At 40.9% G+C, this 17,101-nt stretch overlaps 1 protein-coding gene across 1 annotated transcript in view; it reads left to right on the top strand.

Annotated features, from left to right (window-relative positions):
* The window catches only part of LOC308093569 (double-stranded RNA-specific editase B2-like), a gene marked incomplete at its 5' end in the record, with an annotated part of 37,782 nt that extends 20,724 nt beyond the window's left edge, over positions 1 to 17,058 (top strand). The window contains 7 exons of the mRNA XM_080439902.1: positions 233 to 389; positions 1,392 to 1,560; positions 3,148 to 3,299; positions 4,337 to 4,511; positions 9,665 to 9,846; positions 10,831 to 11,006; positions 15,687 to 17,058. Coding sequence (XP_080296028.1) covers positions 233 to 389; positions 1,392 to 1,560; positions 3,148 to 3,299; positions 4,337 to 4,511; positions 9,665 to 9,846; positions 10,831 to 11,006; positions 15,687 to 15,869 — 1,194 coding nt within the window. The 3' untranslated portion in view covers positions 15,870 to 17,058. The remainder of the gene's footprint in view (positions 1 to 232; positions 390 to 1,391; positions 1,561 to 3,147; positions 3,300 to 4,336; positions 4,512 to 9,664; positions 9,847 to 10,830; positions 11,007 to 15,686) is intronic.
* Positions 17,059 to 17,101: the final 43 nt, after the last annotated feature.

The following is a 17,101-nucleotide window of genomic DNA, read 5'->3' as shown; positions in this document are numbered from 1 at the left end:
GCCTTTCCTCTTTTGACACCCCTTGGCCATTTTGGCCAATACGTGTGGCGGTAGATGGGTTCACTTATGGTATGTTTATGTTACCGTAACTTACTTTATTTCACTTTAAAGCTTTTCAGGTAAAGGTTCAACAGACATTGGCCTGGTTGGGTGTAAAGAGCAACACAGCCTCCAGGGGGGCGCTAGTTGGGCGTTTAAACTTTTAGTCTTGCTCTTTTCATGGTCCCAACAGCACAATGCATCCATCTATTCATCCGTTCTCCTGCAGGGCTTTGCAGAGGCAATTTTCCACCTGGTGAGAGAAAAATACAGACAGCTGACGGACAGTTGCTGCGCTACCTCGCAAGCCCGTCATCACAAGGTGCTGGCAGGGATCGTAATGACCAGAGGTGGGTACTGCGACATGTCCCATTGACTTTTAATGCCAAAGGCAAATGTTTCACTGCAGCAGGAGGCAGTTGCAGCATTGAATCAAACAAAGTTATGTGGCACTTTTACAGGGCTCCAGGACAGTAGAATGCCCATGACAGGGAAAGGAATACAAGGGTAAATCTACAGTGTATATACGTTTTATAATCACTGTTAAGTCAATGACAACAATTTGTTCATCAGGGAATGTTCAATTCGAGTTTTGATTCGGTGGTTTGTTGGTTGTTGCTGGGAGATCCAAAAAATAAAACATCTAACAAACGAACAAACTTTCTATGGTTTTACATCAAAGTGGCAAAGTGGCTCTAAGGCTCCATGGAGACAGACATCTCTAACAGCCTATGAATGTTTCATGAGGTGAGATTGCAGCATAACAACTTAACAAGAATCATATTTCACAGCCTTAGTCATTGTTTTATGTCATACACTATTCATCAGACCCTCTCAATCTGTTTCCTGTATTCTGTTATCAGACGACATGGTGTTCATGTTATAGTGTGAAAATGTCATCAGTGTTCTTTTCATTAACCCAAATAGTCCAATTTAGCTCTGTGAGTAGACTCTGTTAAATTAACACTGCATATTTTAACGTGTACAGTAATTAGTACACGGTTTTAGTATGTTTGTGTACAACACTGGTGAAAATCTAATGCATTTTTTCCTCTACCTTCTCTGCCATTTCTATCATCCCTCCCTCACCTCATCTCTACACCTCCCTCCGCTCTATCCCCCTCTCCTCCCCTCCCCTCCCTGAAACATTGTTATCTTCCACTCATTTCTCTCTCACCCACTCTCTTCCTCCCCTTTCTTTCCCTCTATATCCTTGTCTCCCTTCCTCCCCCCTTCCCTATCTACTTCCCTGCCTTTCTTCCTAATCTTACATCTGTTCCTTCCTTCTCTCCTGCCCTCCCTTCCTCTCAATCCCTCCCTTCCTTCCTTCCTCCCCTACCTGCTCCGGGCAGGTTTTGACCTGCACGAGGCCCAGGTCGTGGCTCTGGGTTCGGGGACCAGGTGTCTGAGTGGTGACGCCGTCAGCCACCATGGTTCAACGCTCAACGACTGCCACTCTGAGGTCATCGCCAGGAGGGCGTTGGTTCGATTCCTCTACTCTCAGCTGGAACTGGCTCTCCGGTAAGGCCTGAAGACCACCTGATTCGAATGCTATCAAAGCATTGAATGGGAGATTATCACGTTTTATCAGACCTTTGAATGGGCGAAATAGGCGACCTACTTACCTACTCGCGATTTATCAGACCATTCATTGGGTGTTATCAAGACATACTGACCTACCAACTGACATGACTTAATAGTTCAGTTTAGGTTTCGCTTTTGGTTTCGGACCATGACGGAGGCGCGCAGTCACAGGCGAACTGTCACCCCGTGAAGGACCACCGAGGGAGCTAAGGCGACCGAGTTGCCGTCCTGAACGGTGTGACGTTCGCCTGTGCCTACTCAGCGCCGTTCGAGTTATGTACCGATAGGCACAGAATCGTAAATATTGTTGTGGGGACTGCTCCGCCTCCAAGTAGGTCAGTAGCTCCTGAATGAATGGTCTGATAAATCGCGGGTAGGTAAGTAGGTCGCCTATTTCGCCCATTCAAAGGTCTGATAAAACGTCATAATCTCCCATTCAATGCATTGATAGCATTCGAAGCCGGTGTGAAGACAGGCTGGCTGAAGTCTGGCTATAGGAATGACTGTTTAGCTTACTTACATTTTAGTGACCTTCAGTTATATTTTTTAACCTAATGGTTGATAGATTATTTGACCTGTATTCAGGATTTGACATGAATACTATCAGATAAAACACATTAGTCTAATAACGGCGTGATCGGTGAACATCCTCATCAGCAGTTATCAGCGACATTGCAATGCGAATTTGCCCCTGACCTGCCCAGTAATGTGTGTTGGACCCCTCCACTGCCAAAACACTTAGCTCTTATTCCTGAGACTATGTTGGCATGGTCTGCCACCTTTCAGATATAGCTGTGTACATCTCATCCTTACATGCCATTCCTTTTCAGTTTCATGTTTTGACTCTGAAGTTGTGAAGCTGTAATATCAATATTACAGAGCTTACTTCCTCTCGTGAAGGATTTGCAAAGTGAGTGTTGGGCAGCAAACAACCTGTCAGATTTCACATCACAACCTTTGACTGGCTGGTGATACAAATATAATTGACACAATATAGTTGACACAAGGAATACACAACAGACGTTGTGGATTACAAAAACATGAGATGATGTACAACTGCTGCACTACTTCCATGAGATTTCACGGCATACATTGCTGTTATCTTGTGCCAGAGATGTGCGCTCTGCTGAGCACACCTTTCTAGTTTAAAGTACATTGGGTACATGTGTTTGACTTGTTGACATTGGTGCAGGGTCAGACTGACACCGATCAGTGTGATACGAGTATTTACAAACACACAGTACAGAACACACAAGGAAAACTAAACAAAGAAATGCGTTTCACTGGAAGTGGAAGACCTCCCAAATGGACTGCCACTGTGCTTGTGCAATCGAATGGGTCACGGTGACAGTGACTCAGATGGGGAAATGTTGGCCATTTAATTGTGAACAACCCTGATGCTCCTTTTGTGTGTGAAACCTCCGTTCTGACTTGTATTTTGGTCTAGCACCTCTCCCTGAGCTTATCGTCTCAAACTGAGTGAATAAAGGATGTTCTTTCCTCGTCTCAATTGTCTCCATAAAGCAAACAACCAGATGACGTGGACCAGTCCATCTTCATACCAAATAAAGGCTCTGGATACAGACTGAGAGACGGTGTCCTGTTCCACATGTTTGTCAGCTCCTCGCCGTGTGGAGACGCACGTCTCAACTGTCCGTATGAACTCACTGCTACCAGTAAGATAAACGCCCTGCTGTTCATCTTAATACACATGTTTAAAATATTCAAAAACGTCATGCAAAAATGTCTATGTATATTGGAGGAGGAAAATAATCACATGAGGTATAATTAGCTGTTTGTCTAACACTGGCACATTTTCTGTAAAGTTGACTAAATCAGCACTTTAATAAAAATAAGCATAATTCGATGATGGTTGTTCAAATTGTGGGGATTTGAAACCGAGACCTTCCAGTAAAAGCTCTGATCCTTGACCCACCAGACCCCAGAAGACTGGTATCCTAAGCCACTGACCTCAAATAGCCATAGCCTCTGGGTGCAGGCCCCAAATTGTGAAATGGCTTAAAAAAGGGAATAGCTAAAATTGACAATCTATAACCTCAAAATGCATCACATGGCGTATGATGGCAAACATTTCATCATAACCTTTTTACAACAGACACCAGGTTTAAAGTCATTAAACTGGCACAATAATCTTATTTGATTGAATTTGAATTGAAATTTAGAAAAATAAAAAAATGAACAAATAAATCAATGTCAATCAAAAATCATATACACATAATGTATATATTTCAGGATAATATTCTTTTCCACTCCTTTCCAAATGGCGCCCCTTTGGCCAGGCCCCCACTTTGAAAACATGTGTCTTAATAGTCCAGGAGCCAAAGGGGATTTTTGGCTGAACCTGGTTTCGTCTGTTTTTTTCTCAATTGATTTTTGTAGCTTGGGGTCACCGCTTAAGAATTCAAGAGGGTGCCCAGTGATATCCTTTGGGTATTTTTAGATATTAACCCCTTCATGCCTAAAACACCAAAATCTTTAAAATGAGATAATATGAAATTGTATGAACAGAAAAATAGGGTTTAAGAGATTTCATGCAAAATATATTCAAATCAAAACCATCAAATTGACTTAGTCAAAGATGTATTCATAAATGTTTTTGATTCTATCTGTGCCTCCCCTTCCACTGACCCCAGACATTCCTTTTTTAATATGGATGTATTCCCTGTTGGCTCTCTGCCCCTCTTTCTCTCAGACACCAGCAGCCACAGGTTGGTGAGGAAGTTTCACTGTCACCTAAGAATGAAGATAGGAGGTGGGGAGGGGACGCTTCCTGTCACAGCAGCACCCAGAGCCAATCAGAAATGTGATGCTGGAGCGTTGCCGGGGAGACCACGCGTCACCATGTCCTGCACTGACAAAATAGCCAGGTCAGCTGACACACACACCTGCACCTGCACTGCAAACTCCTGAGTGTTCGTTTAACTCAGATTTAACTCTGAGCCCGTACGTCAGTTGAAACTCATTAACCATTTAAACCCTCTAGACTTGGACTGGACCTGAGTTCTCTCTGTACTTGTAGATCTGCTATTTTTGCTGATCTGCTATTTTTTTACTAATGTTCAAGTGGTTAAACTCAATCTCAACCACGTTACTTCAACCCCTCTCTTTTTTTTTTTTTTTATCCCACGATTTTGTAACCCTATTTTTTACACCCAGTGCCAATTGTCTATGTAATCCTGGGCACTACCTTCCCTCTGGCAACCTAGGGAGGCCAGGGCCGAGCTCATGCCTCCTTCAATGCATGAGAGCCAACTGACCTTCTTGTCACCTGACAGGGGAGAGTTTCCCTGGTTGGACGTAGCGCGTGGAAGGAACACGTTATTCCAACCAGTTCCCTTCCCCTCCATCAGGCGCCCCGGCTGGCCAGGGGGAGGCAGTATAGTGACCAGGATTACTGCATGTTTTTGTGAGGGTACCTACCCTAGGAGACACGGGGAGAACATGCAAACTCCACACAGAAAGGCCCTTTCGCCAACCCCACCTAGGGTATGGGCACTGATGACGCGGAGGAGAGAACACACCCCCAGCGCCCACAGCGTCCCCTGCGGGAATCGAACCCAGGACCTTCTAGCTGTGAGGCGACAGCACTACCGACTGTGCCACCGTGCCCCCTCTTCTTCAACCCCTCTCTAACACACTCCGTGTTCTCTCTCTCTCTCTCATCCTCACCTCTCTCACACACTTCTCTTTTTGCCATCCCTCTATCTCTGTTTTCCCTTCCCTACCTCTATCACACTATGAATAAAGACAACAATTTTCAGCGAAGAGATTTGGTGTAGAGTAGTCTACGGGGAAAAAGGAGGGCTCCTTAGTATAGACCCTTGGGGGACACCGGTCAAACGAAGCAGTTTAAGTGGTTAAGGCATATTAAGCCATATTCATCTTCATGATTACAGGGGAACTGTAGTATTCATCTGGATTCAGCCAAACAGGTTATTTCCCTCAAAGAGCAGGTGGCTGTGATATGGTGCAGCAGCTTGCTAATAGGCTGTAGCGTCTAGACGGTCAGATGCTGGTTAAACTGTGATGCTTCACAGAGTGCCTAGCTTCATGGTGCAGAGGAACCCACTGATGGATGGCTGCTTTCCATGTCCTACGGACCTCCTTCGCCTTTTAATGTCAAAGACCCTCAGTTCGATATGCGTTAGGCCACAGATTGATCTCTGGGACCCAAATATACACTGTAGAATCCTCAGTGTTAACTTAACCCTGAGAGTGTACAAATGTTATCATTTGCATAATCCTTGGGAATTAGAATTTGTATTCTTCCTTAACTCATTCAGTGCCAAACCTATTTCTGGCTTTATCATCCCTGTGCCAAGGCCAAAAATACATTGTAAAAGAAATGTGCTCAGGAGCCGAGATACAGCCTTTTTTAGTAAGAAGTTAAACAAGAAGTGAATGGAGCAGCAAATCTTCAAATCATGATATCTTGGGTTCTGATAATTAAAAAAATAAAAATAAATTTGACCCAAAGACTAAGGAGATATGATTTTTCGAAGATCTAGACTCCCATACACTTCCTTGTTAACTTAAAACTTAAAAATTCTGTATCTCGGCTCCTGAGTACTTTTTTTTTTTCAATGAAAAACTCTGGCACTGGCTAAAAAAATATGAAAATACCTCTGGCAGTTATTGGGTTAATGGGAACGGAGTGTTTTCACATGCCACGCAATGGCAACAAAACGCTCCATTCCCATTGAAAACCATTGTAAAAAGACGGCCACATAGTCAGAATCAAAGTTAGGTGTGACCTTTGTATCGTTTTTTTCCATTTCAGGTTAAAAACTACAGCAGATTTGTGTAAAACACAACAATCTTCAACAAACTCTAAAAATCACACCCTGTGTGAAGTGGGCGGTGTCTTGCTAGCTAATCACAATACTGAATGGAGTCAACCAATCATGTACAAAAGATAAATACTTTTATTGAAACACTCTTTATGATGGACGAAACCATAACTTGAAAAAAACCAAATTATGTTTTTTTTCAAGTTATGGTTGCTTATATAGGGCTATGCACATGTGTCATGTGACACTGGCCAATCACAGTCCTGAATAGATTGTGATTGGCCAATCACAGCGCAGGATAATTGTACAAATTTCCAAACCTCACTTTCAGGGCCGGTTTCACTGCCCAAGATATTTGTACATTTTTCCAAATCTCACTTATAGGGGCGGTTTCACCGCCCAAAAATCACACCCAGTGTGAAGTGGGCGGTGTGGTCACAGTGGTCATCACAGTGATGGAAGTTCACTTAAAGAAAAGTAATATTGTGGACCAACCATTGTACACCCCTAAGGGACCAGTCGAAATTTACATAAGGGGGGGCATGGAGGAAATGTATGTGCCCTGATCTAAAATGCCATGACCCTCCCTTTGACAAAAAAAAAAAATCAATGACCCTCCCCAAGTGATTACAAAAAAAAGAGTAACCCTCCCCGCCTAGAAGTGTCACGATATATTGTGTCACGATATAGCCTATCGTGGTATTAAAATATGATGATAGGTATTGTCATGATGTCATACTGTATCGTAATATTTTTGTAATTGTTTTTTTAATACAAAAAAAACACTTTCTTTTTTTTTGCCGGTGAAAGTTAGGAGTTTTTACTGTATGATATGAAATGTAAAGCTTATCATAATCATAGTAATTATTAATCATGTCCTCCATCATATTCAAGGTATTTTGGAGAGAAATGAAACAGACTCCAGTCAGTCACTTTCAGTTTAAAGCACTGCAGAGGGGAGGTGTTGTGTGTCAGCTGATGCTCGTTGACGCTCGTTAATGTGACATGCATCTGCACTCTCAAATAGGCCTACATCTAATCTAAGATTGTATTATACTGTATCTGGTATTATAGATGTGTTTTAGCTGTTGGAAATAACTAGGCTGCACTTGGTTGGTAAAGTCCAGATGACAAAAATATGAGGTTTGTGGAATTTATAGTTATGCAGTCTTATATTATATTATATTTGTTATATTAGTGTCTATCTGTCCTCTGAAACAATGGGTTTATAGTTAGTGAGAACTTCACTTCTCCATTAAGCTTGCACAAATGTATTTATTTGTGTACAAAGCACTTTGTAATTGTTTCTAACTTGCTTTATAACGTTATTTATAAGATGATGGCCAATGTTGATGATACATGAGAAAAGAACATTAATAATATATCATATCGATATCATGCCCAACATCATGTATCGTATTGTGAAATTCTTGACACCCCTAACCCTCCCCATCAAATACAACATGACATTTAAAACTGATATGTCCAATGTTTTGCTTTCCACATTGATTAGAACATTGCTGTAGTGTAGTCAGTCTTGCTAAATGCACAGTGTATCTGTAGTAGTGGTAGCAGAATGGATAGTGTTCTCATCTTACATGTGGGAAACCCATTGAATCCTGGTCAGATTGAAGAAAGTTGAATATTTGGTAACCAGTAGTTTAAAACTTTTGTCACTCTGCCCTTTTAATTATCAACTACAGTGACTACAACTACACTGTTGCCTACATAAAACAAATTAGGCTATCAATTATGGCCTGATGCTTCTGGTTTTACTTGTGGAGCTATAGGCATCTATACACAACTGTCCATATAGATCCACATTAATCACATGCACAGAATTACTTCAAATGATTATGAATATCCAGTTATAGTAGGCCTATTTATAATGCATCTCTCCAATAACGCCTGTTGAAGTTTTGCTTAATTGTTCAACCACCATTGTTAAGACGCTGAATAGATTTGACTGGGTCGTTCACACTCGCTGTGCGTTGATGGCTTATTAACGACCGCCATTGATTCTAAATAGACAAGGTGTTACTTGATTTGAATTATTTGTATCCTTTGAAATGGAGAGGGGTCATTGACCACTGTTCTGCTGTACTAAAAAGGTATATAAAAAACGGACTATTTTATCAATTCAAAATTGCATGACCCTCCCTTGGATTCAAAGTAAAATTAGCTGACCCTCCCTTGGACCAAAATTAGAAAGGCATGACCCTCCCCTATTTTCCTCCATGCCCCCCCTTATGTAAATTTCGACTGGTCCCTAACTTTAAAAAAAAACATAAATGTGTTTTTTTTTAAGTGCATAGTCCTATTTATAGGGCTATGCACATGTGTCATGTGTTCACTAGCCAATCACAGTCCTGAATAGTCCTGAATTGGCCACCATAGTGTACAATGGTGGCCAATCACGGTGCAGGGTTAGGGGGGTACAATGGTGGCCAATCACAGCGCAGGGTTGGGGGGGTACAATAGGTGGGGGGGGGGTACAATGGTGGCCAATCACAGTGCAGCGAATGTCGATGTCCAAACCTCACATTTGGGGCCGTTTCACCGCCCAAAAATGGAGGGAATTTGGGTGGAAGAATTGAATATGCTTTTTTATTACACCTAAAATCAAAAGTAAACAACTGAGAAAGCAGCAGTATTGTTGGAGACAGTGTGGACATCTGAACGCCAATCATTCACATATATTCTGGTCGTGTAAGAAAATACTGTCATTTTGGGACAGTGTTCTCCGGATTTTGGAGGAAGTAATGGGTTACAAGATTGTCTGTGATCCCCGGATTTTATATCTCGGATTGACACCAGAGGACATAATAGGACATGAGGACATATCTGTTCAAAATCTTGACACTGGCGGCTAAAAAAGCCATCACAAGGAAATGGCTGAAAACAGATCCTCCTAGAGAGGAGCATTGGTTTGATATTATTGAAGAAATATGTCTAATGGAAAAAATTACTTAGAATCTGAGGACTAAAGCAGAGATATTTGAGAAACGTTGGGAGAAATGGTATTTGTATAAGAGTAAATAGTGTTGTTTTTTTTCTTCCCTTTTTCATTTCATTTACTGTATTGTACTTTACTGTATTGTCTTTTTTTCCCCTTTTCTGTCATGTCAATTCTGAATGTATGTTTTGTTCTTGTCTGAAAAATAAAGACAAAACTAATGGTGGACCGGAAAACAACCCAGTGTTTCATCCCCCTTTAATTGTCTCAACAGGTGGAACGTTGTGGGCCTGCAGGGGGCGCTCCTCTCTGGCCTGGTGGAGCCGGTGTACCTGTGCAGCCTGACAGTGGGGACACTGTGCCACAGCGGCCACCTGGCCAGAGCCATGGCACGACGTCTCAGCCACGCCAGTCACCTGCCCTTCCCGTACAAACGCAACCGCATGCTGCTGGGCTGTGAGTTCCCCAACACTGTCAAATCCTGAGCACTCATTTAACTGGGAGAGTTAAATTAACACGATGGATTTCATAACCACTTCACCACTTAAAGTATAATCCACTTTGAGAGTGTAATGCAGTGGTTCTCAAACTTTTTCATGTCAAGGACCCCCAAATTGATATGTATTTGGCCTTGGCCAAATACATATTACCCCCATCTGAAAAGTATTGTGGTAAACATCTTTCAAACATAGCAGATGTATAAGCTCACAGCGCTGTGAGCTTGTACATCTGCTATTTCTGAATAGCCAAAGTATAATAAATAATTGGTTAAAAATAATTGTGATGCCTATATTAATAATTTAGCTGGGTACCCCTTGGACCCCCCCCCCCCTCTACACTCTGAGTTAAATGAACACTGTACTGTACATAATCATAATGTCACTTCCTGTAACTCACCTCTGCACTCACATGCTGTTATTTACATATACCTACTTTATTAATGTAATACCAGAGGTTGCAAGGGAATGATGTGGATAACATTCATATGTATCAATAATTCGATTGCCAATAACTGTAACTATGTTTTGAGAAATGCTATATGAATAATTATTAATTATAAATTGCTCTACTTTGACAGTGATTACACTGAGAAAGTGTTGGGAAATTGACACCTATCAGATCAAAAATCCATTCACTCATTCATTCAGTCACTCACTGTTGCTGATACACTCTTAACACACACAGTAAGCAATGATACTTATAAGATTTAGATAAGGTCCAGCAGCGGTGGGATTTGAACCCATGCCTCCGAAGAGACTAGAGCCCAGGACACACTGATGCGTGCATTCTGCACCCATGTGGTATGCACCCTAATGTCTATCGAGTTGTCCAGTATAGGGTTAAAGAGGTTAACAGCCAGGTGAAACCAGGATGAAAGCTTCCATCTGGTTTCAGCTGATCAGTTGAACAGCAGGTTTCTCTTTGTCTTCCCTGTGACAGGTCTGAGCAGCAGTGAGGCTCGCCTATCAGGCAGGTGTCCTACCCTCAGTGGGAACTGGAGCTGCGGGGACAGCGGTCTGGAGGAGGTCAGCACCTCTACGGGCCGCAAGGCGGACTCGGGGACGCCGTCGCGACTCTGCAAGCGCTCCCTCTTCACCCGTTGGCAGAGGCTGAAGGTATGTGGGGCATTTTGTTCAAAACAGAGCACTCCTGCAAACTTTGGAAGCCAATCTTAGCCAATCAGGATGGAATATGAAAAATGTGAAAGACATGTTTTGTTTAATGACTATAGAGATTACTGTGTACCGATTTGCGTGATGTTTGGACAAAATCTGTAGGAGTACTGTAAAAAAAAAAGTTTCGCAAAAAGCGCTATTACAGGCCCAGGTGAAAAATGTGGGGCAGAAGTTCTGCTCTGGCTTCCAGGGAGTGTGTGTGTGCACAGTTTCGCTGCGAACAAGCCAACGGTGCCGGAGATTAGCTGTCCACAGACGGACACACGGACGGACACACACGCACACACACGGACGAACGAACGAACGGACAGACAGACAGACGGACAGACAGACAGGGTGCAAAACATAGTCTTGGCCATGCCTTTCGGCCTGGCGGAGACAACAAATGCATTGCAGTTACTGATATCCACAGGCTGTTTAATTATCCCCCTACTAATACCATTTGTCTTTCCTAAATGACACGCCTCGTCAAGGCATTCCCTCAGGAAAAAAAAGCAAAAAAACTAAACACCTGTGATGATGATGTTTTGATGAAGCAAGGTTTAATCTCCACTGTGAAATTAAATATGTATGCTGAGTCATGGCCCCGGTTAGACTTTTGATGACAGCAGAGAGTGGCAATTATTTAGAAAAGCATTTGAATCACTTTGCACAACAAAACGCTCCCCACACCCTAATGTCACACACGCAACACAAGACGCACAGACGCTTGAAAGAGATGCCATTTTTTTTGGCTATGGCTCATTACGTCTCAGAGAGAGACACTGATAATAATGAAAGGGGAAAATAGAGAGAACAGAGAAAGGGGGAGAAGGGAGAAAGCATGAGAGAGAGGAGAAGTGGAGATAGACCCAGAGTGAGAGAGAGAGAACAGGCTGAGACCAGAGTGGAAACAGACAGAGAGATATATGAAGTGGGACACAGACAAAGAGAGAAACAGACAGACAGAGACAGGGGGGGGGCATTAAAGACTGTGTGAGATATTATGAGTGAGTTAAAGGCTGAAGGATGTTCATTTGCATTGTGAGATCTAAATGGAGGTCGCTCAGCCAGCTGTTGAGAGCTGCACTTTGTCGGCTCATTTAGTTCTTATTCTTTTTTTTTTTTTTTATAACTTTTTTTATTTCATTTTTAAAGACAATACAGTGTTAGACAAAACAAAAAACACCACGAAAAATAAAATAAAATAAAATATTACAATAACCAAAAAAAAAGAAACAAAAACACATTGCTAGGTTTGCTGATGCAGCTGTCTTTCCAAACACCCTCCAGGGTCTAGTTCTTACATCAGCCCATCTGAAAATATGAATGGAGTCCATATTTTATCATAGATGTCCAACTTTCCTTTAATTTTGTAGTGTAAGTAATCTAGAGGTATATAACTTGATATTTCTGTCTTCCATTGGGCTAGTGTTGGGGGGGAAGGGGCTTTCCAATTTACAGCAATACATTTTTTGGCAGCAATGAATGCCAGGTTACTCAATTTTCTTTGGTAACTGTCACCATGTTTGAAGTTACCTATCAAGCAGAGGCGAGGAGAGGGCATCAGCCTAAGGTCAAGACAAGAGGACATAAAGGAACATATATCTTCCCAAAACGGGACAAGTTTATGGCAGGACCATAACATATGTAGAAAAGAACCTTTTTTTTTCTTACATCTCCAGCATAGAAAAGACATTTCTGGATGCATAGCGTTCAATTTCACTGGAGTATAATATGTTCTATGTGCGATCTTAAATTGTAAAAGTTTATGTCTCCAATTATATGATTCGGAATGTATGCTTGACCATATCTATACCCACTCTTCTTCACTGATGCTCTCTCTCACATCCGTCTCCCATTTTGTTTTTGTAGCCAAAGTATTAGCTGGAAAAGCCTCTATCAACCCATGGTATAATTTAGACAATAATTTTACTGTTTTTTCTGTTTGTCTCAGGATCCTCTCCATTGTAGAGGGTTCTGGTTCGTCAAGTGTATGTTGTGTGGACTGAATAAAACTTCTTATTTGTAAAAAACAAAAAAAATGTGAATTAGGTATACCAAATTTTTCTTGGATTTCTCTAAAAGAAAGCAAAATTCCGTTTTTGTATAAATTTATAAAAGTTGAAATACCTTTGTCCACCAGTTGCTTAAATATACTACCATTGAAGATAAAAGGTAATGTGGGGTTTTTCCAAATGGGAGCATAGGGTGATAGAGGTCTTCTCCAATTCAAAAACTTATGGACAGAATCCCATATATTCACAGAGTGGAGTATACACGGGTTATTTGTTATTTTCTTTAGATTTTTCATTCCACAATACAAAGCATGATTTAAATCCAGCGGTAACATATCATGATTTTCTATTCTGACCCATGCACATGGTTCACTAAACCATTGTTTTAATGGCTTTAGTTGTGCTGCCCAATAATACAATTTCATATTTGGAACCCCGAGCCCCCCCAACTCCAAAGGGAGGTACAATACATTTAAACGAACTCTAGAAACTTTACCACTCCAAATAAAAGACGAAAATAAAGATTGGATTTTCTTAAACACATATTCTGGGACCATTATAGGAAGCATTTGAAATAAGTACAATAGTCTAGGTAAGACGTTCATTTTTAGAACATTTACACGGCCTAAAATAGATATTGGAAGCGTCTGCCATCGTTTCAGGTCTTCCTCTATGGATTCAAGTATTGGGACATAATTTATTTTGAACAATTCTTCCAAGTTATCTATAATCTTTACCCCCAAATACTTTATATGGTTCTGAGTCCATTTCCACTGAAACCGGTTCTGTAAGGAACTACTGTCAAAATTGGAAATGGGCATTATTTCCGTCTTTTCCCAGTTGACTTTGAAGCCAGATACTATTCCATAATTTTCCAACAATTCTAATAAAGCTGGTAATGATTGTTCTGGTTTCGATATATATAATAGGATATCATCTGCGTATGAAGACATGACGTGGTATTCTGCTCCAATACCTATTCCTACTATCCTGTTGTGAGACCTGATCTTAATTGCTAATGGTTCGACAGCGAGCGCATATAGGTAGCCCGAAATCGGACACCCTTGTCTTGTTCCTCTTCCTAGATAGAATGGTTCAGAAATCTGACTGTTGGTCTTTACAGATGCCTTCGGTGACTGATAAAGTAATTTAATCCAAGATATAAAAACTGGGCCAAAATTAAAATATTTTAATACCTCCACTAAGTACCTCCACTCTACTCTATCGTACGCTTTTTCTGCGTCTATCGATACTACCACCATGGGGGATTTATCCTTACGAGTATGAGATATCACGTTACAAAATCTTCGAATATTATCTGATGAAAATCTACCTCTCATAAAACCTGTCTGATCCGGATGGATAAGACTTTGTATGACTGCCTCCAGACGTATAGCCAACATCATAGTGATTATCTTATAGTCAACATTTAGTAATGACACAGGTCTCATAGATGAACAAAGGAGTGGATCTTTATCCTTTTTTTTTAAAAGAGTAATAATAGCTAGCTTCAGAGACTCAGGTAATTCATTTTTTTTTAACGCTGTTTCTATCATATTCAAGAGTGGATTCAAGATCTTTGTCTGAAAGCATCTGTAAAACTCAACAGGCAAACCGTCACTTCCGGGAGATTTTCCATTTTTCATTTTATCAATTGCTTTTGTAATCTCAGCCTGAGAAATATTTTTATCTAATTCTGTCTTTTCTATGGTGGATATAGTAGGGGAAACCATTCCATCCAGGAAGCACTGTATGTCGTCCACAGAACCATTATTTTCAGACCTATAGAGTTCTTGATAGAAAGATCTAAATGTTCCATTTATAATCAAAGGATCTCTTGTAATGCTTCCATCGGGGCAGGTTATACTATAAATAGCTCTTTCCTCCTCTGCTTTTTTAATTTGCCATGCAAGTAATTTGCCTGCGCTTTCCCCATGTTCAACATGGTTCTGTTTGGCTTTTAAAATAGATATTTCAGCTGCTGTAGTGTCTAAAGTACAAAATTTTAATTTTGCTTGATTTAATTGTTGTAAGGTAGTTCTTATTCTGTTCCTTCTCCTCTCTGTCACGTCTCCATTCCTTTATCTTTGTGCTTATTCTCTTTTCTCTCCTGTTATTTTTTCAAATTCTTTCATTCATTCTTGGTCTGCCACTATGATTTCTCTCTCTTTCCATCCCTCCATTTATCTCAACTTTTTTCTTCAGTTCAACTTTTCCTTCTTTCCTCCTCTCCCTCTTATTCCTCCCACCATTCCCTCTCTCCCCATCTCATCTGTTGTGTTACTTCCTCCTCTCTCCTCCCATACTTTCTTCCTCCCTTCTTAGCTTGTCCTCCGCCTCCACTTTGCCCTCTCCTCCTATTATCCTATTACCTCCTTATTCGAACCCTTCCTTTCTTTCCAACCGCTTTCCCCTCCCCATGTTTTTTTTTGTTGCTATTTTAGTTGTTTAGTCCTTTGGAAATTGTATGAATGTATTTATTATTGATTTTATTTTCCTGTAGGCCTATCTCTCTGCTACCCCCCCATGCATGTTATCCTTTTGACAGATATGTACAAATATATCTTCATTTTGTCAATAAAAACATCAGTCAATCAATCAACCATCTCTCTCCCCCTCTCAGTTGAACAGAGAAGCATCAGACACAGAGGACCGCACTGCTATAAGGACATACTCTGGCTCAAAGATGGCGTCCCGGTCCTACCAGAGAGTCAGACAGCAGTTTGCCGTTGCTCTCCGGGACGGAGGGCTTGGGGTCTGGACCAGGAAACCAACAGAACTCGACCAGTTTACTGTCACTGTGTGATGGTGTGTGTGTGTGTGTGTGTATATTTGTGTTCATTTTTAAAGAATGTGGTTCAGCTTGAGCAAGCGAGTGAATGACTGAAGGTATCCACAAGTTTCCTAGGGCGTTGTGGGTATCACTTCCTGTCAATTTGATCAAATCAAATCCCATCTAATCCAATCAAATCGACAGGAAGTGATGCCCACAACCCCTAGGAAACTTGTGGATAGATTGAGTGAATTATTATTGGGGTAACGTGTGTGTGTGTGTGTGTGTGTGTGTGTGTAAAGGGTGTTTCAGCAACAAAGAGTGACTGAATGAGTGAATGGATTATTGAGTGATACGGTGAGTAGTTCATACTGCTGCCCCATGTCCAGTAAGAATAGCAATAGATGCCCAAAGATTGTTCTATATGGCTTTATCTAGTTTATAAGTGTTGTTCACACTCAGACCTGTTGTTTACCATCACAGTGTTAAATAATTCTGTTCAAAAGGAGATATTTATTTCCTTTATGGCTTTCAAAGGAATATTCTTGCTTTGTTCTTTTCAAGGTTATTACTTTCTCGCACAAATAGTCATAATTTTCTAAATAATTATCACACAGTTTTTTTCTGACCTCTGTTGAAGGTGATGGGTAAGCATCCAGTAAGCTAATCTAAAGTTTGGGTTAGATTTATATATATATATATTTATATAAATAGCTTGTCTCTTGATCTCATAGAGGTATAATATACCGGGTTATCTGCATAGTAGAATGCATTGTGATTTATTTTCCTCTTCTCTTCATCTCTCATTTGTGTTCCTGCCTTCAAGTTGCTTGTAATATAGAAAGCAATGAAAAAATGTGCATTATTGTACAGTACGCATATCTATTTATTTTACCTATGTGCTCCCAGTTTGTTGTTTTGACTTGTATCATGAAAGACACAGGCAGAAGAAAGGCTTTCAAGAGAAGTGGCTGTATACAATATGAATACACAGCACCACCTAGCGGTAGAAACAGTCTGCATAATCAGTTTGGTTGACTTTGGTTTCAGCTTTCTTCATCATTTGATTAAATTAGTTTAATCACAAAAGTATTGTTATCTAGCAGTTGGCTCATGCAGCTACAACACTTTTCTAAGGACAGAACCACAAAGTCACAGCATCGCTGTACCAGAAACTAACTTTGATATGATGTATGGAATGGAGGATAATGGTCATGGCTATTTTTATCACTGGAAATAAATTTACTAATTTGTGTTGCTGTGTT

Source organism: Gymnoscopelus braueri, assembly GCF_963280865.1.
Source record: "Gymnoscopelus braueri genome assembly, chromosome: 10".
In the NCBI taxonomy this organism is placed as follows: domain Eukaryota; kingdom Metazoa; phylum Chordata; class Actinopteri; order Myctophiformes; family Myctophidae; genus Gymnoscopelus; species Gymnoscopelus braueri.
This window is presented reverse-complemented; position numbering and strand designations above follow the sequence as displayed.